Consider the following 22,508-nt stretch of genomic DNA (forward strand, 5'->3'; position numbering starts at 1 on the left):
TTTATGCAATCTCTTTTAGGAAAAGAAATGTCAGCATGAGATTTATTACCATGCTCTCTTGGTTCTCTCTAATAGAGACAATTTCTGGTCTGAAATGCTCAGATGAGCCCCAAATGAAACTGGCATGGAGCCAAGTATAAACCTCTGAAAGGAGAAGCTATTTCTAAATTCTGTTTTTCATAGCTACTTGCTATGAAAACTGCCACTCTAAATACCTTTCTAAACAAGAAAACTCCAGGCCATGAAAGTAACTTTCATTTTTTACCAAGTCTTGATGAATTCTTCATCAAAAAGTAAAATCACCAGCATTATCATAAACTCAGCAGTTTTATGGAGGTCTAGCTCAGCATCACTGCTGAGTTCAAAGAACCTCCAGGTCCAAAAGACTTTTATTTTTAAATTTATCTTTTTTTTTTTACCAATTACATATAAAAACAAATTTCCACATAAGTTTTCTGAAGTTATATGATCAAACTTTTTTCCCTCCCTCCCTTCTCTTTCCTCTCCTGATGCTGCAAGAGTTTTGATCTGGGTTATACATGTATTATCATGCAAAACATATTTCCACATTATTCATTTTTGTGAGTAATCTTGTAAGACCAAAACCTCAAAACATAAATTCATATAAACAAATTAAAAATTGTATGCTTTCATCCGCACTCCACGCCACTCCAACAGTTCTTTCTTTGAAGCAAAAGACTTTTCTTTTTAGCCAAATTTTCAATAGCCATTTCTTTGCCAGAGTTGTTTAGATTTCTTTTGGTTTCCTCTAAGTTATCATGAGGGCTCACTTCAGGAGGAAAAAAAAAAAGTTGGAAAGTTTCCTCTTGACTCTTGGATGGAGGAGGTGAGATGTTCTACCAGAGCCTGTGAGGATCAATAAAAGATGGGAAAAGTAGAGCCAGGTCTAAAAAACAAAAATTCAAAAGCCAAAAAACCCATCAGTATAAATGTGAATACCTAGTTTCACATTCCTATCAATTTATTAAGAAAAAACAAACGAAAAAAGCCCCCACCTTATTTTAATGTTTCAGGAGCTCCATAGGTTTCAAAGGTGTTTGAATCCCTGTTTTTCTAGGTTTTTTTTTCCTTCCAATCTACTGTTCTTTGGGGTGCCTTGGGCCCAAAGCCTCAACCAAAGCCACGTTTATGATAGCACCTTTTCTAATGACAATTTAAAAAGGCAAACTAAAAGAAAAAACAAAACAAAATAAGCAAAGCTTTCTTCATCCTTGATGATGAGGGCTTCTTCCTCAAATTATCCTGTATTTCTCAGTCTGTTTACATGTTGCATTCATCAGTAAAATATAACGTTCATTGAGGGCAAAGACTAATTTTCATTGTCATTTTGGTTTTTGTATTCCTATTACCTACCACAAAGCCTCCTACATGGTAGGACCTTAATGAATGCTAAATGAATTGAAATGCTGCATCATAAACACACACTGGCATTCTTTCAACATTTAATTTTATTTTCTACAAGTTCATATTTTAACTCATTTTGTCAATTTGAAATTATTGCTTCCATGGTGTAGAATATCCCCAAACACTGGATAATTGCGTTGGAAATCACCCAAATAACTAATAAATGACATTCTGTAACTGAAACATAAAATGTTGGTCTTTAGACATCCTTGCTACATTATTGAGTTAGTGACCTCTTCTGGCTAACTTGGGGAATGTGGACGATTTCATTTCTATCATGTAACCGTGACATTTTGCTGTTTCTTAGTTCAAACGTACAAAGTGGGAAATTGAGATCACTTTAATATTAATAGCTCATTTTTCTTTAGGACTTTATAATTTACAAAGTATTCATGACAATGCTAGAAGGGAGAGAAGATTATTATTTCTATTTTTCAGATGTAGAAACTGAGATATTAAAAAGAGTAAGTCATTTTCCCCAGCATCAAATACTGGGTAAATGACAGATTGAATCTCAAACTCAGGCATTTTAACTTTCAGGTCCAGTGCTCTTTCTACCATGTCAGTAATATGTTACTTTTTTAATGGAAAATTCCACTTCTAGCCTTCACTAAATTGCTACTTATTGGAGAATAAAATAATTTAAGGAGATAATCCATTAAGATAATCACTGCTAACCATGGCTATGGTCTCCTCAATACTTTGCCACGATAATTATTTTATTTTGCAATCTTGAGGAAAAATAATATTGACCCTTAAAAAGGATCATTAGGAATTGTTCTAAGTTATCCGCATAATAATGGGTTAACCTGGTCAGGATGATTAAGTGCTGACATTGTCATAATCAACAGGTTTATTGAAGAACTGGATGCTGAAGTTTATTAAGTGTCCAGGATCTCGCATAGCCATTATGTGTCAGAGAAAGAATTTGAACCTCTGCTGCCTCTCATACTGAAGCTGTAGGTGGCCAAAAACAGGCCCCGAAGTTTGTGTCTCCACCTCAGTGTTCCCAGGGACAGAACACCTCAGTGTTCCCAGGGACTTTAAAGCAAAACAAAAGCAAATTTTAAAATTCTCATTATGTAAGTTTGATGAGAGGAGTGAGTGAGTGGACTCTTGATGCTAACAGGGAAGCTATCCTGCAGAATATCTGCTATAACAGGATATGAACAGCAAAATTACAGGGCAAAAAAGAATTCTTCTGCCCTGCAGCTAGACAGAAGATTCATGTTTAATGGCAGAGAAACTGGTTGAGAGCATCTGGGTGCCAGGGTGATAATGAATACATTATTATTCATTTGTCTTCTACAGAAGGAAACCCATGGCTGAAGCAGTCATGCCATTCATCCTCCCTTATCTTGTAGGCCAGAGTGTCCCATCCCTCTAATGTGATCTGAACTAGAGCTTTTTTCTCTGCTGAATATAGCCTAATCAATGTCAAGTGGGCTCTTTCACCTCTCTCTCTCTCTCTTTCTCTCTCTCTCTCTCTCTCTCTCTCTCTCTCTCTCTGTTGTCTTTCTTTCTGTTCTCTCTCTCTCTTTCTGTTGTCTTTCTCTCACTCTCTCTCCCCTTCTCTCTCTCTCTTTCTGTTGTCTCTCTTTCTCTTTCTCTCTCTCTCTCTCTGCTCTCCTCTCCTTTCCTCTCCCCTCCTTTCTCCTTTTCTCCCTCCTTATCCCACCTCTTCCTTTCTCTCTCTTCTTTCTCTCCCTCTTCTTCTCTTTTTCTCTCTTGCTCACTTTCTCTGACTGTTGCTTGCTTTCTTGTCCTGTCTGTCCCTGCCTCTACTATTGTCACTACAACTACTCCATTCGCTGCAACCTTACTGCTCAGGTGCCCTAGGAGAGAGAGGAGGAGATGGCATCTGCTCGTTGAGACCTCACAAGGTCCTGTACCAAAGGAAAGAAGACTTAATAAGACTAAAGGAAAGAAGACATAAACAGACTTGCCTAGGAAGCCATAAAGTCATACCTTGCCCTTGAAACTTCTTCAGTACAACATTCCTTGAAATAGTTTGAATACAATAACTGCTCTCTTTCAAGTTTTGATGGTCTCTGAATTGTCAAATCCAGTGGTCTTTTCTCAATTCTCCCCCTTACCTCTCTGTAGTCTTTGGCACTGTCAGTCTCTCTCTTTTTGGTTCTCTCTTAAGTTTATGTTCAACTAAAAATGCCCAAATCCTAAATCTAGGCCGATCTTAATTATATTAGGGAAAATTGAGACCTCGACACCTTAAGCAACTTACACAGCTCCACATACATACACAGGAAGGAGCAGAGCCAGGAATCAAAATCAAGGCATTTGATTCCAAGTCCAGGGCTCTCTCCACTATCTAGTGCTACCTTTTCCTATTCTATCTTAGTCATATTTACCCTTGTGAGACTGAAGATCATTCTCTTTGATCCCAAAACAACTAGTTCCATCTTCTTTCTGTCATATGACCTATCAATTCTTTGTTTCTCTCTTTGCCTGAGACAGAGAAATCTCTGTCATTTTTCACAAGCCTCAGTTCATATTGTCCTCTAGCCTTGCTTATACTGTACGTATACACACATAGTCTTCCGTAGTATTTTTGGTAGCATGCTCTTGCTTACATTTTGTGTATGCCTAAAAGAAACAAAACAAAAACAAACCAGAGTTTAGGGAAGAGCACACTATAAATCTACTTTACTCCCCATCATCCTTATCTTTATCACTAGAATTATATGTGATTGGTGTAGTCAAAAAGTCATTATTGAGAACCTCCCATTACTATGGAGCTATATTTTGGGATCTTTGGTTATGGGATCCTAGTTATCTTTTCTTTGAACTTTTTGAGAACCGTCTGGCCATGTCAGCATTCTTTTCTTTGGCTAGTCTGAGCTCCAGGATGATGTCTCATCTTCTGTCTCTATGCCTTTACACTAACCATCCCATGTGTATGGTATGCACTCCCTCCTTCCCTCTTCTTAGAATCTCTTAGACTCTTTCAAGGCTTAGTTCACATGCCATATCCTATAGGAAGTCTTTCCTAATCTCCCCAGAGACTACTGTCTTCCCTCTCAGACGCACCCATCACTTACTTTTTATTTACTTTATATATATTTTGTATTTAATTATTTGTGTACATGTTATTTCTTCCAATAGAATGTAAGCCCTGCGAGGGCAAGGTCTAGTTCATCTTTGTAGCTCTAAACTTATCTCATATTACTCTCTTCTCTCTATATTATTGATTTCCTTTGTAATCCTGTATATTTTATTTTATGCATTTAAAAACATTATTCTGAGAAGGGTTCATACCAGATTGACAAAAGGTTAAGAATTCCCAATCAATCCTCTAACCCAAACTGGTTCAAAGGTACCCAAATGTGCCTTCCATTTTCCTATCTATATGATTTTGTTTTACACTATCAGAAGTTGAAGAATATCTTTGGCTTCTGAGACTTTAGAGACTCATACCTTTCAATAACAAATATGTTATCTTCGTTGTGCAAATGAAGAAACTCAGGGACAGAGAGGTAAACCAAAAAAAAAGGCTATGCCCATCATGGAACCCAAGGAAAAATTCTTTAGGATTCTAGAGAGCTTGGACATATATGGTATAATCCAGTTCAGATATCAATAGCCTTTAGCATATGGAGAATTAGAGGTATTACAGTCCTTCTACCCACTTTCTCAGACTGAGAGCCAGTGGAATAGATCTTCAGCGCCTGGACCAGCCTGCCCCTAGCTATGTCCAACTAAGACTGAAATTTGTAGATGACAGATTTTATACTGATACAGGTATACCCTAAGTGATCACTGGAAGTAACAATGTACTGGGGTTGAGGTAGTTACAGGTATGTTAAGTGGTGTCCTTAGTCTTGCTTTGGCTTTGGTTCTAGTGACACAGGAGACTTCTAAGATAGAACATGGATATGTCACTGCCACTACAATCTCTTGAGTTGGACCTAGATCCTGGATCACTGGCACTGATTAGATAGAATAGATTTATTTGAGTGCTTACGGAGCAGGAAGTCAAAAGTCAGGAGAACATCAGTTTGAACACTGACCCTACAACTAGAAGTGAGTCACCTATCGTCTCTGGCCTCAGTTTCCCCATTTACATAATAATATAGTGAAAGGTCTATTCTATAGCACTTCTTTCATGCTGCTCAAATATCTTTGGATGCTCTTCAATCTGTTCTCCAAATCAAGTGTTTTAGAGTCACACAGACTGAGGTCAAGAGAGACTCAGCAAATTGCTTAAGGTTACAAGTTAGTGAAGAGTAAAACAAGTATTTGAATTCACATTTAATGACTCTCCATCCTGTACATGTTGCCCCAGAGTTCACAGAAGATAATACTTGTACTGTGCTTGCTCTGAGGCTATGCTAGCCAAGGATCCTGATGCCATGGATGTGATAAAACTACAATGTCTTAAGAAGATCTAAAAAGAACTCCTAGCAAGAAATTCTTGCTTTTCAACTTTAGAGTATAGTTTTCCTTTGCCCATGTTCTTTGAGATGTATTGTGCCATATATTTACATAATGCCTTTTTCTTAGTAACCTAAACCCTTTCACAGTGGCTATTTACTAATACTAATCCTTTCATCATATCCCTTGGAGGCCTTCTAAACAAGCAAGATGGTATTATCTTCATATTCTAACTGGGGAAATAACAGTATAGGAGATTTTATATCAATAGTTTAGTAGTAGGAATATGAAACAATGCCATTTTCTGTCCTCCACCCCTCCCCCATTATTATTATAGAATCACGGGGTGCTCTATCCATCCTGATCCACATATCTAGTCATCCTCTGGTAAGAAATATAGCTTGGGATACCACTCACTCCATGCCCAGTTCAATATAAAAAATAAGGGTTGGAATTGAATGAATCAATAAATTTCCCTAAATCTACTTCTATGGAATCAATCTATGAGTCAAAGGCATTAAAGCAGTTATAAAAACTAAAGGATCTTGAAGAAATAAAAACCAATAGGTGACATGAAATGATGCTACACATAAAGTGTATTGAGATTGGATAAAAAGACTGTATCACACCCTGACCTAGATAGGTCTCAGATAAAATAGCAAGCCATTTTAGAATCCAGACATTCAAGTGTCTGGCCAGCCCAGTGGTAGAAGCAATACAAGCCAAATCCCTAAGAGGGAGTCATTGGTCATGGTGAGAAAAGGACCTCTATCTCCTTTCCCATTTAAGTATAACCTTGTGAACTTCCCAATTTGGAAAATATTTTACTTCCAATATCCTAGTACTGCCCCCATAATAGTAGTGGATGATGGTAGTGTTTATATTAAGAACTGAAAAGTAGTTCCACTGAAAAAAATGAAGCCTCAGAACTCTATTAAGATCCCAAAGAAAGTTACAGCATACTTGAGTGGAAATTCATGAGGACCTCATTAAGGGAGGAAAGGAGTTCTGGCAATTGAAACATGAGCCCTCTAAAATGAGCCAATTTTCTCTCCAATTCCATTCAGAGTAACAGGAGACTTGTGCCTCTGAAGAGATGCTTTGTGATTACTCTTCTTACTATAAAATCTTAGTAAACACCCATTTCTAAAAGGTAATTAAATCTGGCTGACTAATTTATACCAACTGATAATATGAGAAGTATACTAGTGGGGGCTCATGAGAGATGATTCCAAAAAACCATCCCAACTTCTCAGTGTTACCCCTAAAACTCTGAGGTGGAGAAGCAGCTAGCTGAGCTCCAGAAGCTTAGAATGCCAATGCAAATACAGGTGGGGATGGGGGGCTAGTCTTAGAGCCCACACTACAAAACATACTTGTATGTGCAAGTATTTATATATTCTATTCTTCAAAATCTACTTGTGTATGCAATCTTTCTGAATGTAAGTAGAGAAATTGAACAGGAAATGCATTAATTTCCTTGATTTTCTGGAAAGAAGTTAAATTTCATGTTTTTGTGTTTTTAAATTTTTTAAATAAAAAATGTTTTTTACCAGTTACATGTAATATATTTCCATACTAGTTCTCCAAGGTTTTATGATCCAAATTGTCTCCTTCCCTCCCCCTCACAGAGCTGGCAAGTGATTCAGTCTGTGTTATACATGTATTAGTATGCAAAACATATTTCTATATTGTTCATTTTTGTAAGAATAATCTTATAAAACCCAAATCCCCAAACACATACCCAAATAAATAAGTGAAAAACCATGTACTTTCAACAGCATTTCTATTACAACAGATTTTTCTCTGGAGGTGGGTAGCATTCTTTGTCATAAGTTCCTCAGAATTGTCCTGGATCATTTTTTTGCTGACAATAGCTAAGTCTATCACATTTGATCATTCCATGACATTGCTGTTCCTTTGGACAATGCTTTTCTGGTTCTGATTATTTCACTCTGCATCAGTTCATGAAGGTTTTTCCAGCTCTATGAAATCATCCTATTCATAATTCCTTATAGCACAATAGTATTCCACCACCGTCATATACCACAATTTGTTCAGCCATTTCCCAATTGAGAGATATCCATTTAGCTTCCAATTCTTTGCCACCACAAAAAGAGCAGCTATAAATATTTTTGTACAAGTAGGTCCTTTCCTCTTTTTTATTATTTCTTTGGGATACAGACTGGATCAAAGGGTATGCATTGTTTTGTAGCCCTTTTGTGTTTCTTTTTAAATGGCTAATAATAAGAACTAGCATTTATATACACTTTGAGGTTTGCAAAATGCTTTACAAATTAGGGGGCAGCTGGGTAGCTCAGTGGAGTGAGAGTCAGGCCTAGAGACAGGAGGTCCTAGGTTCAAACCTGGCCTCAGCCACTTCCCAGCTGTGTGACCCTGGGCAAGTCACTTGACCCCCATTGCCCACCGTTACCACTCTTCCACCTATGAGACAATACACCGATGTACAAGGGTTAAAAAAAATGCTTTACAAATATTATTTCATTTTATCCTTACAATAATCCTGAGAGGTGGATACTATTATTATTTACATTTTAAGATATGGAAACTGAAGCAGACAGAGGTTAAGCAATTTTCCCAGAGATGTGATAAGCATGATATTTAAACTCAGGTCTTCCAGACTTCAAATCAAGCTCTCTAACCACTGTACCTTTTAGCTATTTATAGAGTGCTTTAAGATCTACATGATTTTGTTTGATCCTCAAAAGAGTACTGTAAATTAGGTGGGATTATTGACACCTCCCATTTTATAGAAGAGGCAAGGAAAGGAGCATATTACAAGAGAAAAAACACTGATACTGGAGTCAAAGGACTGGGCTTTAAATCTTGCCTTTGATACTTTCTGTAGACAAGTCACTTAACTTCTGTAGTCTTGTCTATGAAATGAACAGGTTAAACTTAGATTCCTTATTCAAAGTTTGGAGAGGTTTTCTTGGTATCCCCCAATTAGTAAATATTGGGGGAGGAATTGAAACATTCACAGCAACTGCAAAGACCTACTCATTTTGCCATCTATTCTGTTCATGAAACTCCCTAAGGTTTAACTAGAAATTGTATTGAAATTGTTTGGAAATATCTGCACACCACCAACAAAGAATATGGGAGTGCTTATCATTTCAGAGAAGTATAGGTATTATTACAAAGTTTCCTTTGGATTTTTTTTCTCTAATAACTCATTAGGAGTTCTGGTCCCTTGACTAATTTATAGGGGCCTTTTGGAGCCAGAGATTTCATAATTCAAGGGCCCCTGCCTACAGAACTTGTATAAGGACATGATTTCTAATACAAATTACTTGCTTCCTGAAGTGTTGAGGAAATTGAAAGAAGCAAGTTAACAAGTTATTAAGCAGAAGACATTATGTCTCAATAAGATATAAATGCATTTAAGTGTGTGGGAGGTGAATGATTTACTATGTCACTTTAATATAGTATAAAGTCTGACCTATTATCACCTTCCCTAGTCAACTGTATCAAGCCTTTCAATGACAAAGTTCCTAAATCGTAGCATCATCAGTTTAGAGCGGGAAGAAACCTTTGTGCTACTCTAATTCAACTGTTTTGTTTTATAGAGGGGGAACTGAGACCCTAGAGATTCCATGATTTGCCCGAAGTCCCACAGCAGCAAGTGGCAAAGCCAGGATTCAAACTCATGTCCACTGGCTATAAATACATAGCTTTTTTCTACTAGACCAGTTGTGACCTGTGTAATTCCTGTCTCTATATTATTATTGCCCAGGATGTCCTACTCCCAGGGATAAGAAATCATGCCTGTATTTATACTAAACCTTAGTTATGGGAATTCAGGCTTAAAAAAAAATATATATATATATACATATATATATATTTGTTAATCATTATCATATCCAAACTGAATGATATTAAATAATGATTCTAAGGAGGATATAGAAGGGCCAGTTTCCTAGTTGAAGGAACTTTCCAGTTCTCTAGGAGAGAATTTCCAGTCTGTGTTGAAAGTTACACCTCAGCCTCTAAAGCCAGTATTCTCAAATGGGGGCTAGAGTTGGACTACCTGAAAAGAAAGCTAGTTTTTGCTCTTTCCTCCCTCTGAGAGAATTGGGTGTGGTTAGGGGGAAATGGAAACATCCAAGAACCCAGCTCTTAGCTGAGGTTTTGGATAGCTCAGGGTAGATGAGAACAAGGGACTCCCTTCTACTGACACCAATATGTTCTATGTGAATCTTTGAGCCTTTAGACCTGATGATCTCAGGTATTTTCATCAGTCTTCTTGCTTTCTCATTGACCTCTCTATTGCCGTTGATATCGTTGAGCTACATCTCCTGCATACTCTCTCCTTTCTAGGTTTTCCTGTCACTGTTCTTTCCTGGTTCTCCTACTCGTCTGACCATTCCTTTTCAGGCTCCTTTGCTGGATTTTCATCTCAATCATGGATGTCCTCCCAAGACTCTCTCCATAATATGTCTCTTGGTGATTTCATCATCTTCCATGGCTTTACGTATCAACTCTATTTGAGTGAAAGACATATAGTCTTATAGTCTCCCCTGAGCTTCAATGTCCATCACTACTTACTTATTGGACATTTCAAATCAAATGTCCAACAGGCATCTCAAAGTCAATATATCCAAAACAGAAAGCATTCTCCTTCTCCCCACATACCCTCCTCCCTTCTCAAATGTCCTATTACTATTGAAGGCATCACTATCTTCCCAGTCATCTAAGTCTGAAACCGTGGGGTCATCCTCAACTCCTCCTTCTCCCCCCTCCCCCCTACATAACCAATCTGTTGGTCAAATCTTGTCATTTCTAGTACATTTCTCTTATGTGTCCCTTTCTCTTCATTCAAATGGCAACCACTCTAGTACAAGCTCCTCTTGCCTCTTACCTGAACTATTGCAATAGGCTTCTAATTAAACTGCCTACCTCAAGTTTTTCCCTATTCAATCTATTTTTTACTGTCACCAAAGTGATGTCCCAAAAATGTAAGTCAGGCCATATCAAACCCCACCACCACTTCAATAAACTCTAGAAGTTCACTTATTACTTCCAAGAACAAATATAAAATCCTCTATCTGTTATTTAAAATGTTTCAAAACCTGGCCCCTTTGTGTCTTTTCAGTTCTATGCACTCTGCAATCCCAATAAATTGACCTACTTGCTGTTTCCACATCTTATGACCTTGTCTTTGCCCTGGCTAGCTCCCTCTTCTCAGCCTGGTTCAACCAATGCTTTCCTGGACTCCTTTGAGATTTAATTAGCATCCTGCAGATGCGTTAGTTTTTCCTTTAGATTATTATTCATTTATACTGTATATATATTATATGCACTTAAGTTATTTATGTTTGTGTCATTTCTTTCAAATAGGAGCTTCTTGAGGCAGGAATTCAGTTTTTACCTTTTTTTTTTTGTACCCCTGGTACATGGTACACTACCTGGCACATAACTTGCATTTAATAAATGCTTACTGACAGACACTGACTCCCTAAGGATACTGCTACTCACCACAGCAAGGATTGTGGCAGCATTGGAGAGAGGCATTGGCAACAGGATGGAACAAGCCCCACCTGAAACCTCTTTTCCAGTAGCCCAATAAAGCAGGGAGCCAATAGATAATGGTGAGAGGGGTAATACACCAGGTGTATGTCAATGCAGCTCTTAGGTTCTAGGACTTTGGGATACGTGGCTTCTTCGGCAGCAGCCATACTTATCATCTCTCTCGGCTTCCAGGTGTTTCTCTTTAGTTTTTCATGTTTCTATTTATGTTTCTATTCATGTTTCTGCTTTTATTAATCTTGGTGGGATGAGGAGTGGTTAGATTTTGTTTTGTAGTCTGCAAAAAAGTTTCAGAAAGAGCAGACATTGTTGGCTCTTTTACTGCTCATTTACCTATACTAATAGTTCCAGTGTGACAGTTTAAATATAAACACACATTTCCTGTTTTGATCAATATAGGACTTAAATTTGTACACATGATAACCAAGGAGCAGGTTGGACTGAAAACTGCTAACCATCCTTTCCATCCTGTGTACTCATGAAATTAATTTTTTGTTTTTTTTTTTAAACCCTTGTACTTCGGTGTATTGTCTCATAGGTGGAAGAGTGGTAAGGGTGGGCAATGGGGGTCAAGTGACTTGCCCAGGGTCACATAGCTGGGAAGTGGCTGAGGCTGGGTTTGAACCTAGGACCTCCTGTCTCTAGGCCTGACTCTCACTCCACTGAGCTACCCAGCTGCCCCCTGAAATTAATTTTTTAAATGTGGCCATATCTCTTTCTTTGATATTCTGCCACTATTCCTGGGTTCAGGGCTGTCCCGGAGACTTTGCTGAGAAAGGGATGAAACATTCTCCATTATTGTCGGTCATATGAATGTTCCTTAGTTCTACCACTTAAGAATCTCAAGTTTCAATACTGAGATACCACCTCACACCTTTCAGATTGGACAATATGGCAGTAAAGGAAAGTGATAAATGTTGGAGTGGACATGGCAAAATTGGGACACTCATGCATTGTTGGTGGAGTTGTGAACTGATCCAACCATTCTGGAGGGTAATTTGGAGCTATGCCCAAAGGGCACAAACTGTGCATACCCTTTGATCCTGTGATAACACTATTGGGTCTGTATCCCAAAGAGAAAATTAAAAAGGAAAAAGGGCCTACTTGTACAAAATATATATATAGCAGCTCTTTATGTGGTGGCAAGGAATTGGAAATTGAGGGGATGTCCATCAATTGGTGAATGGCTGAACAAATTGTAGTAAACATTGGTGACTGAATATGACAGTGCTATGAAAAATGATAAGCGAGATGATTTTTAAAAAGCTGGAAAGATCTGTAGGAACTGATGCAAAGTGAAATAAGCATAACTAAGAAAACATTGTACACAGTAATGGCAATACTGTACAATGATAAACTGTGAAAACTTGGCTTAAGTTATTTGCCCAAGGTGATACAACTATTAAGAGGGAGACCCAGGAATTGAATCCAGATCCCTTTTTAAAAGGCCATTTAAGCCCTTCATAAACCTGTCCCCTTCTGACTTTCACATTTCCTTATACCTTACACTCCTCCATATAATCCATGATCCAGTGACTTCCTGGATGCTCCTGACATAACACTCCATCTCCAAACTCAGGGCATTTTCACTGGCTGACCCCCATGCCTGGGAATGCCCTTCCTCCTCCTTTCTCATTTCTGGTTTCCCAGCTTCCTTCAGGACTCAGATAAAAATACCAAATCCAAAACAAAAACACCATGCTGCTGGAGCCAGTGAGGTGGCTCAGTGGATTGAGAGCCAGACCTGCAGATGGGAGGTCCTGGGTTTAAATCTGGCCTCTGACATTTCCTAGCTGTGTAACTCTGGGGAGGTCTCTTAAACCCCATTGCTTAGCCCTTTCCACTCTTCTGCCTTAGAACTAATACATGTAGCATTGATTCTAAGATAGAAGATAAGAGTTTTAAAAAAGAACAAAGAGCAATACCATGCAGCTTCTAAATTCACCACAAATACTATCATCTACTGGAGCTTTTCTTGGGACCCCTCGGCTAGCTAAAAGTGCCTATTCCTTTTCCCAAATTATCTTTTACATATTTCATAGTGACCTATACATGTACAGGTCCTCTCCCCCAATTGAATAGAAGCTCTTTGAAAAGACAGATTGTTTTACTTTGGTTTTTGTATCTTAAGCACTTAGTGCCTGGCAATGTACTATGTACTTAATAAATATTGTTGATTGCTTAGTCTGTTTACTGATCTTGTTTTCCCAGCAGTCAGTGAGTTACATTGGAAGGAGTCATCACTTTATTGGATTGTATGCTTCAGTGCACCCTCAAAGGGTTTTTTCTTTTCTTCCTGACTGTGGTCATTGCTATGTACACGATCAGCTCAGCAGAGTTATATTGTCCTGAAAATTGCTTTAGAACATGTAGACATGTGACATTTGGAGACTTCCTACCTTGGCCTCTCTTGCCTCTCTCCTTACAGAAGAACTTGTAAAAGATCTTAATCTGATAAAGATCTTAAGAAACTTGATGTGATGTCTACAAGAGAGGAAGTATCCCATAGTCGATAGTATTGATCTAGGAGTTAGTTAGACCTGGGTTCAAATCCTTCCTCTGACATTATTTGAATGACCCTAAGCAAATCATAACTTCCTAGCTTCATTATTCTTATCTGTAAGACAAAGCTTTCAGCCCCTTCCTCGTAGGGTTATTTTGAGGATCAGATGAGATAATGTAATGCAAAGTACTTTGAGAATCTTAAAACCTATACAAATACTTGCTATTACTATTAGGGATTAGGTCTCCATTAAAGTGAGAAAGTCCACAAAGGTATTACTTTATAGCTTCTAAACACTGGAATCTGATGTGCCCGTTTGTCCTGGCAACAAATTCTTGTCTGCCAACCTTGCAAAGGACACGCTTGGCTTGTTTTTCAATATCCTTGTCATTCATTGCTTAGGTCACCTGAAAAGGATATCTGTTGCTCAAATATGGAACAGATTACTTCCTTCTAAACGTGTAGGATGTAAATTCAAGGCAGTGCAATGAAACAAACATTTGCTATTACAGTTTGCAAAACATTGCCTAGTTCTGGGACTGGTCTCACATGAAATGAGATGATATCTTTAGTTCAGTACTGATATGTTTTTGAGGTGATGCAGACCCAAGGAGAAGGATCTGAGAAATATGCTTGCCACAGGAAAAGGAAATCTGACTAAAAACTCTGACCTTTAATGTGTGTCACTAAAGCTCTCTCAATATGCAGGCATTTTGGCATCCCCTGCAGTGCCCAATCTACCTGAGCAATTCCATTTAAAATGAGAAAGTGCTCTCTTTGATGGCTCATGTAGGAGTGACAGTACAGATTTATAGAGTCTGGAAACAAGCTTCATTTCCATGACCCCTAGAAAAATGTTACTTTCTTCTCCCACTTCTCTTGACCCCCAAACTTTACAGAAATACAAGCAAAAATCTCCTTTCTTCCATTAAAAAACCAAACCAAACCCCAAAAATTTCTGGGGAAATTGGTTCATGTGACTTCATCCATGAAAGGAACTCTTGTTATGGAAAATCCCTCCCTTGGTGCATATTAGCTATTTAACTGTAATTATAATCTCAGAGGATTGTATAGGCCCCTGAGAGATTAAGTTGAACCCAGCTTTTCCTGATCTGAAAAATCAGCCTGTTACATAATTATCCTAGGCTGCTTTCAAATTTAAAATATGTGAGTTAAATTATTCTTCAAGGGAAAAAAAAGTAATTTCTGTTAAGGGAATCCCAATCTACTCTCCTATGCCTCCTTTACCACTTTCTGAAACAAAATACTTATTCCATGGCCACCATTCCCTTAAATGTGTCCTCCTTAAAATTTAAGCTCCTTTCTTTTGGTCTATGTACCCTTGGCATTTAGGATTTGTGCTTGGCACAGTGGTTAGTAAGTGTATTTTTCATTCATTCATTCATTCATTCATTCAATGAGGATATTTTTAGGATGAGATGTATCAGACTGTGAAGTTAATTTTTAGAGGAGAAATGAAAGTCTGCTGGTTTGAAATATTTTAACCCTGATGGGTCCCTGAGATACTTTTGGTAGATTCAAAAGAAACAATTTTCATATTAATCACTAAAGTGTTTAAATTTTGAATACAGTAAATCTCAATGGATTTTATCCACATAAACAAAAACTTCCCAAGGTTCTCGAAAATTTCTCAAAATATAAAAGGTCCTGAGACCAAAGAATTTGAGAATCACTGTCTCTTACAAAAAACTGTCCTATCTTAACCTCAAATAAAATTTGCTTTTCCTGCTCAGCAATTAGGGTGGAAAGATATCCTTTTGATCTGGAACTGCTTACCTTTTAATCATTAGAGGCACAATTAGGAAAATAATAATTTTTTATTCATGACTTCCTGTATTTGAATCTTCCAAATTATGTCCACGCTAATAAATGACCTCTATTTTCTTATCTTTTCTCAGGCAAACATGAAACAGCTGGTGCAAAGCTCTTGAAATCTTATCAGAAACTGAGGTTAGTATGGTAAAAAGGACAACTTGTCCTACAACACTGAAGTACAAGGAAGCTTATAGGATATCAGAAAAGAATTTTTAAATTTCTTGACTTCTAGATGTCAGACCTTTAGAAATTCAAAGTCTTTATGCTAAGGTCTTTGAAAAAAAAATCAAACCCTGACTCCTAAATGTTCCTATGGAAAATTCTATAGTAGATTTGTTTTTAAGCTAAGTATTTTCTTTGATTGCCTTAAATTTTCCTGAAATTTAATGATCTGTAAAATTGCTGGGTTGGATTTTAGATGGCTGAGAGTCCTTAAAGATCTAACATTCCAAGGGATTATCTATGCTCCTATGTAGAGCTGTTACTAGGCATTTTTGTGCCTTGGGCAAGCAGCACATACTCAATAAGTCAATTAAGAAACATTTAAGTGCCTACTATGTGTCAGGAACTGCAAATTTCCCTGAAATTTAATGATATAGGAGCATTTAATAAAGCAGGTATGTGATTGTAAATTCTCATTCAGGTTATACATTGACAAAAGAAGATCCAGATACACTAATTGTCTCAGTTGACAAAAGAATTTTATTTTTATCGTAAATTTACTATAATTTCTCCTATCTGCAAATGAGTTTTAAATACAAATAATCATACGTAGACATCATTTTACTTTGAAATAAAAATTTTCTCTGCTATCTCTGTTATGTTCAAATATACAATGTCAATTAATAGAGCTTGGTTCTTTGAGGCATTCTTGAATTCTGGTCCACATGGAACCAAAACACTAGCAATGAAGGAAAATTATACAGTAAAATGGTTTTCACTATTTCCCCTTTTGTGTTAATTCTTGGAAACTTTGCTTTCCTAAGCTGGCAATCAGCCTCACTTGCATTTGACTTGAGTCAAATTTTACTGTCATTTGGCCATGAACAATAATTGCTTGGCCTAGGATTAAATTTACCATCAGAAGGAGTTTTCCATCTTTATTTTCTTAGACTTCTCTTTGCAAGTGGTTTCTGAACATTTAGTCCCTTCTCAAATGATTTTTTTTGCAACCCTTCCCTTCCCAAATGCTGAGGCCATTTCCTCAATGGCATCTCCTCATCAGGAGTAACCAGCCTCAGAAAGGTGGTCTTGGCTAGTACAGAGTTTGAACTATAAGGGGAAAGAACCCCACTAGTAATTCCACTCTGCAGCCTTATAGAATCATTTCAAGAGTTCTGATTGACTGTAGAATATGGTCAAATGGTGTGAAATACTCACACATTAGAGGATGAAGATCTCCCTTTCTCTATCAATAGCCTATAGAGACATTAATTATAGTGAATTATATGACTTGATATAGAATGAGACTCAAGTATTCCCAAACTCTGTAGAGTGTAAAACTCAAAGAAAAGTAGAGAAAGCTAAGTTTTTCATAGTGTTATGACTTTCCCCTCATACCCCCATCTTGATTTTGTTTAGTTCCTTATTCCTGTGTATTTCCTTCACTGCAGCAAAATTTCTGTGGTTCCTCCCACTCCGCCTCCTGTCAGTGAAAGCCATTTTGGATCCAACACAGGGGTAATGTATCTGTTTGTGCTATTTGCTTCTGTGAGGAAAGAGAGACAGAGAAAGAGGAGTCGGATGAATAGAGCATCTCTGAGGGACCTAGAAAAGGTTCCTAACTTTTATTTGTCTTAGTCACAAGCAAATATATCTCCTAAAGACAGCTTAGAATGTTTCCAAAAGCCGTTGTCTTGAATAATTTAATCAAGGTAACATTCTCTCTCAGTTTGCCTTAATTTTCTAATGGGACACTGCTTTTCCTCAAGCATCCTGAGGTCCCATGATACCAACTAGTTCCATGGCTTTTTTAACTTACCTATTCAGCGAGACACTCTGCCTTTCATTCCTTACAGATCTATATGTCTGCTCTGTTTAATGTGTGTGCCTCTGACTGTGTTGGTGTACACCTGAGTGTCCAAGAAACCTCTTTCGATCACATCATAATCATTTGTAAAATGAATTAGCTGTGAGGGAGGGTTGGAATTATATAATGGCCAAGGTTCCTCCTCCTTCGATGAGTCTAGGATCCTAGGCACAGCTGTCACTAGTTCATTTTTTGTGCACAAAGTAAGCAGCACAAAATCAATTAATCAGCTAACAAGCACTTAAGTATCTACTTAAGGGCTAGTTGCTATGGCTGAACCTTCAGTTCAGTTGGAGTTGGGGTGGCCAAAACCCCAAGGACATCACAAGGCCACTGCTGGGGAAGAGGTGTCTAGTGAGCCCTGGGAGAATTCATCAGTGGAGGAAGTACATACCATGTGGTAGCTTCCTAGTTTAACTATTTATTCTTGCTAACTGGCTGCTACCCTCTGCTTTTACTACATTGCAGAAATACAGTGTTGTCAGCACCTTTTAAATCTGGGCACCTTGGTACAAACCGCCAGCTGTCCAATACTGTTTACAGCTTTGGACTTTGTATATCAGTGTGTAAGTGAGTCCCATAACCATGTAGATTCGGGGATGGGATATATGTCTATAGAAATGCACGTATGTAGAGCTATATGTTGGTATGTTTGCAGAAATCTGTGACTATGCATTTGGATGTTAGTGGGCATATGAAATCTATGTTTAGGTGAGCATAACAGAAAATGCATACGGTAGAAAGAGAGAAGAATAAATATCTGTGCATTCGGATGGCTAATTTCTAGATGGGCTATGAACACCACCATAAATTCTGTTCTCTTCTTTCCCTAAGCTTCTCTTGCATTATTCCTAGGGGAAGGTGACCCTATATGGGAAAAGTGATCTAATTTTTTGTGCTTTTCTCCCTTCCTTTACTATTTCTTCTGCTTGGGGAGGAAACATTCAGTAGTGCCTCGCTGCCGTCCAGGCTCCCCTTGTAGCCTTTACCCTGTAATACTGTTATGGGAAGGCTGGGAAGAGGGGGAAGAGAAAGCAAGGCTTTTAAGAGAGGAAGGTGGATACAGCAAGCTGTCAGTGGGTAGGGAGCAATGAAAAATGGGCTCTTTTACTTCTAAGAACTCACTATTTACTGCTGCTTGCTCTCTTTCTGAACAATTGACAGTCACCCTCTTCTAAAGCAGGTAGACAATGAAGGATATAGTTCTTATACTTAATTCTGTAAATACAGCAAAGATCTTTATACACACACACACACACACACACACACACACACACATATCTCTGTGCTGTAAAGTTGGGGGTTTAGAGACTTTGGGGCCAGACATAACTCTTACTCTCTCTGTTTCAATACAGGAACTTGGTCAGCTTAAAGGATTTAATAAATCGATGGAAAATTTGTTTCTGTCTCTTACCACACACATAAAAAGTAAGTGAATGCCCCTTGACTTATTCTTAAATAGGCTTAGGCAAGATCACCAATCAATGACTATTTGGTAAATACCCTGACAAGCATTTATCAGGCTCCTTCTTTGTGCTAGTTGATGAGGATAAAGGACAAAACAGAGCAGTTCTTCCCCTTAAGAAACTTGGAATTTAGCAGCAGCTAGGTAGGACAGTGGATAAAATGCCAGACCTGGAACTAGGAGGACTTGGGTTCAAATATGGTCTCAGGCACTTCCTAGCTATGTGACCCTAGACAAGTCACTTAACTCCACTTGCTTAACCCTTGCCACTCTTTTGTCTTAGACTTAATACTAAAACAGAAGGTAAGGGTTTAAAAAAAAAAAGAAAGAAGCTTGCATTTTACTAAGTAACAACATTCTAGACCATACCCATAGACTAGTGCCTCCTACTGTGCTGAGCAGCCATTGCTGCTTTCCCTATGAAAGAATCAATCAACAATCTATTATTAAGTCTATACTATGTACCAGGCACTGTAGATACAAAGACAAAAAAATGTTGTAGTTCCTACTCTCAAGGGACTTATATATCAAAGCTATCTGCCAAGAGGAACAAGGCTACAGATTCTTCCATGCTCCATTTTACTTCTTATAGGTGCCCCAGGCTAGGCATCCTAACTAAAACTTCAGGCTGTTTTATTTGTGAGTAGGCAAAAATCCTACTCTAAACCAATTCAATTTATTTAAATTCTTTGCTGCCCTGACCCTTCCATCCTACCCCACCCCTAACTTTATAACTCCCCTTTAACTTTATGGAGATCTGAGGAAACTACCTGGCAGCAGATTTGATGGTTTATTTGGATTTTGTCATTTGATTTTGGACTGTGGCAAAGGCAAAACGAAATAAGAAGCCTGCTCGGTTAAACTTATGTGATTCTTGAATATTAAAAAAAAAAGTCTTCAGATCTGCTGACTCAATATTTTGTCTGATATTTCTCTAGTATTTCCCTAGCCCTGCTTCTTCCTTAGTGGCGTTTTTGGTGGTGGCATGCCAAATTATCCCTAACACCCCTTCATTCTGGGCCAGTCTATTTTTTCCCTAGCCATTTGTCTTAAAATATAAACCTCCCTGAGCATCATCTGTAATTAGGAATGTGCTGGTAAGTGTTTAATAACTGGCTTGCTGGAGGAAAGTAAAAGATGTACCCATGACACACTTTGAACATTTTCTCCATCACTTTTTCTTCTTTTTTTAAAAACTCTTACCTTCTGTCTTAGCATGAATTAGCATGATAGTAGAAAGGCAAGGGCTAAGCAATCAAGGTTAAATGACTTGTCCAAAATCACACAACTAAAAAAGGTCTGAGGTCAGATTTGAACCCAGGCTCTCTTGCCTAGACCTGGAGCTCTATCTACTGTACTACTGAGCAGCCCCTCTCCTTTACTTTCTTAAGTCTATAAAATCAACAAACAACAAACTGAGCCCTGATTTGTAGCATTTACCAACGTCTGAGGTAAAAATGCTCATATTGGAAATTTAACACTTGGCCCATATCTTTGGCCCAGACTGAGCCTGCAGAGCTCATTTTTACCAAGTTGGATGCTTTGTATTTGTTAGGTCCTCCTTCTTCATGTTTGTATTGGACCTCTAGTAACATGTTGGCGATAGCGCCACATGAAGCCTTTGGGATAGTTAATATCAGGGCTCTGGGATGGTCTTTAATTAGCCATCTTCCTTTCTTATGATCCACGCTTCATCTGGCTTATAACCAGAATTTGGACCAAGCCCACTTATTCTGATTGGTAGACATAGGTACTATTCCCTGAAATTGCATTTGACAGGCATTCCTTTCATATCCAGAGTGAGAGGAACAACATTTTGTTCTGCTTGCTTATTTATAGGGCTTAAATGGTTAAAATGCCTTGTTTGCCCTGCCAGGTACTTTGTAGTCCTTCGTATTATCATTCTTGTATCATCCTGGCAGGTAGATTTTCATATCCTAACAAAAGCAAAAGCTTTATTAACTTGGTCCTATCTCTTCCAGCTTATCTAACAGCCCTAATTCCATCACCATTTTCGTCACCAGTGGATAGTACAGTGTACATATGGGTACAGTCTCTGGAAATAAAACCTGGGTTCAAATATTGTTTCTCAAACTCACTAGCTATGTGACTGTGGGGAAGTAACTCAATTTCCCTGTGCCTCAGTTTCCACATCTGTAAAAAAGGAGAGAGTTGGTCTAGATAGTTTCTGAGATCCCTTTCAACTCTTGAGCTGGAATCTTGTGCTCCCCTACTAATCACCTACAACTTTTCTATCCAGCGCACACTGAGCCTTTCACCAAATTTAGTTTACTGTGGTCCTGAGCCTCATCCTGAGCCATGGAAACACACATGTGCGCACACACACACACACACAGAAGCACATGCAAATGGCCGCAAATACCCAGGCACATAAATATATGCTTAAGTGTAGAAACAGATTTTTATTTTACTTTATTTGGGGACTAAAAAGGCTATTTTTCCTCTCCAGTAGTAGAAATTGATTTTAAACTCCTAACCTGACCCAGAGATAGCATGGTGGAATGGAAGAAACACTAAATATGAAGCTATTAAGAGGTAACAATGTAGGAGCAGGTAGGTGGCTCAGTGGACAGAGACTCAGTGGTGGAAAGGAGAGGTTGTGGATTCAAGTTGGACCGTAAGATACTTCCTAGCTGTGTGATCCTGGGCAAGTCATTTAGCCTTGATTGCTTAGCCCTTATCCACTCTTCTGCCTTGGAATGATTCAGAGACAGAAGGTAAATATTGAATTAAAATATTTATTGCATTATTAAATATTAAATAAAATAGCAAACATTAAATAATTAAATATTTAAACTAAAAAGAGGCAGCAATGTAGGATAGTGGATAGAGAATCCAAAACAACTGTGTTCAAAATCTACCTCTGCTACTCACTAGCTATATGACCAGTGCCTTTATTTGGGAGTCAGTTTCCTCATCTATAAAATAAGAGCATGGAATTACATCTCGATTTTTATGTCATGGACCCCTTTGGCAGTCTGATAAAGCCTATGGGCCCCATTGCAGAATAGATGACTTCAGAGAGACCTTCTAGCTTTGATCAAAGATCCCTATATGTTCATTGTACCCACACACTCATATATAAGCCTAGCATTTGACACACTACTCTCTACATCTCTGTACTACCTTCCTCCTCTGGAGAATGGGGTAATAGTATTTAAATTACTTATCTTTAAGGAAACTGTGCCATTAACTTTGAATATGAGTTACTTGTGGAAGAAATGCATTCATCCATTTAGACAGTAGCAAATTTGTCATTATTCAATTTTTTTTAAAAAATTACCTTA

The 22,508-nt window shown here is 38.0% G+C and overlaps 1 protein-coding gene across 1 annotated transcript in view; it reads left to right on the forward strand.

The window, feature by feature from the left end:
- The window catches only part of SYTL3 (synaptotagmin like 3), a 101,140-nt gene that overhangs the window by 47,071 nt on the left and 31,561 nt on the right, over positions 1 to 22,508 (forward strand). Inside the window, exons 5-7 of the mRNA XM_044675732.1 lie at positions 15,790 to 15,841; positions 17,320 to 17,386; positions 19,091 to 19,163. Of these exons, the coding sequence (XP_044531667.1) occupies positions 15,790 to 15,841; positions 17,320 to 17,386; positions 19,091 to 19,163 (192 nt within the window). The remainder of the gene's footprint in view (positions 1 to 15,789; positions 15,842 to 17,319; positions 17,387 to 19,090; positions 19,164 to 22,508) is intronic.

The sequence above is a fragment of the Gracilinanus agilis genome, chromosome 4 (genome assembly GCF_016433145.1).
Source record: "Gracilinanus agilis isolate LMUSP501 chromosome 4, AgileGrace, whole genome shotgun sequence".
Lineage (NCBI taxonomy): Eukaryota > Metazoa > Chordata > Mammalia > Didelphimorphia > Didelphidae > Gracilinanus > Gracilinanus agilis.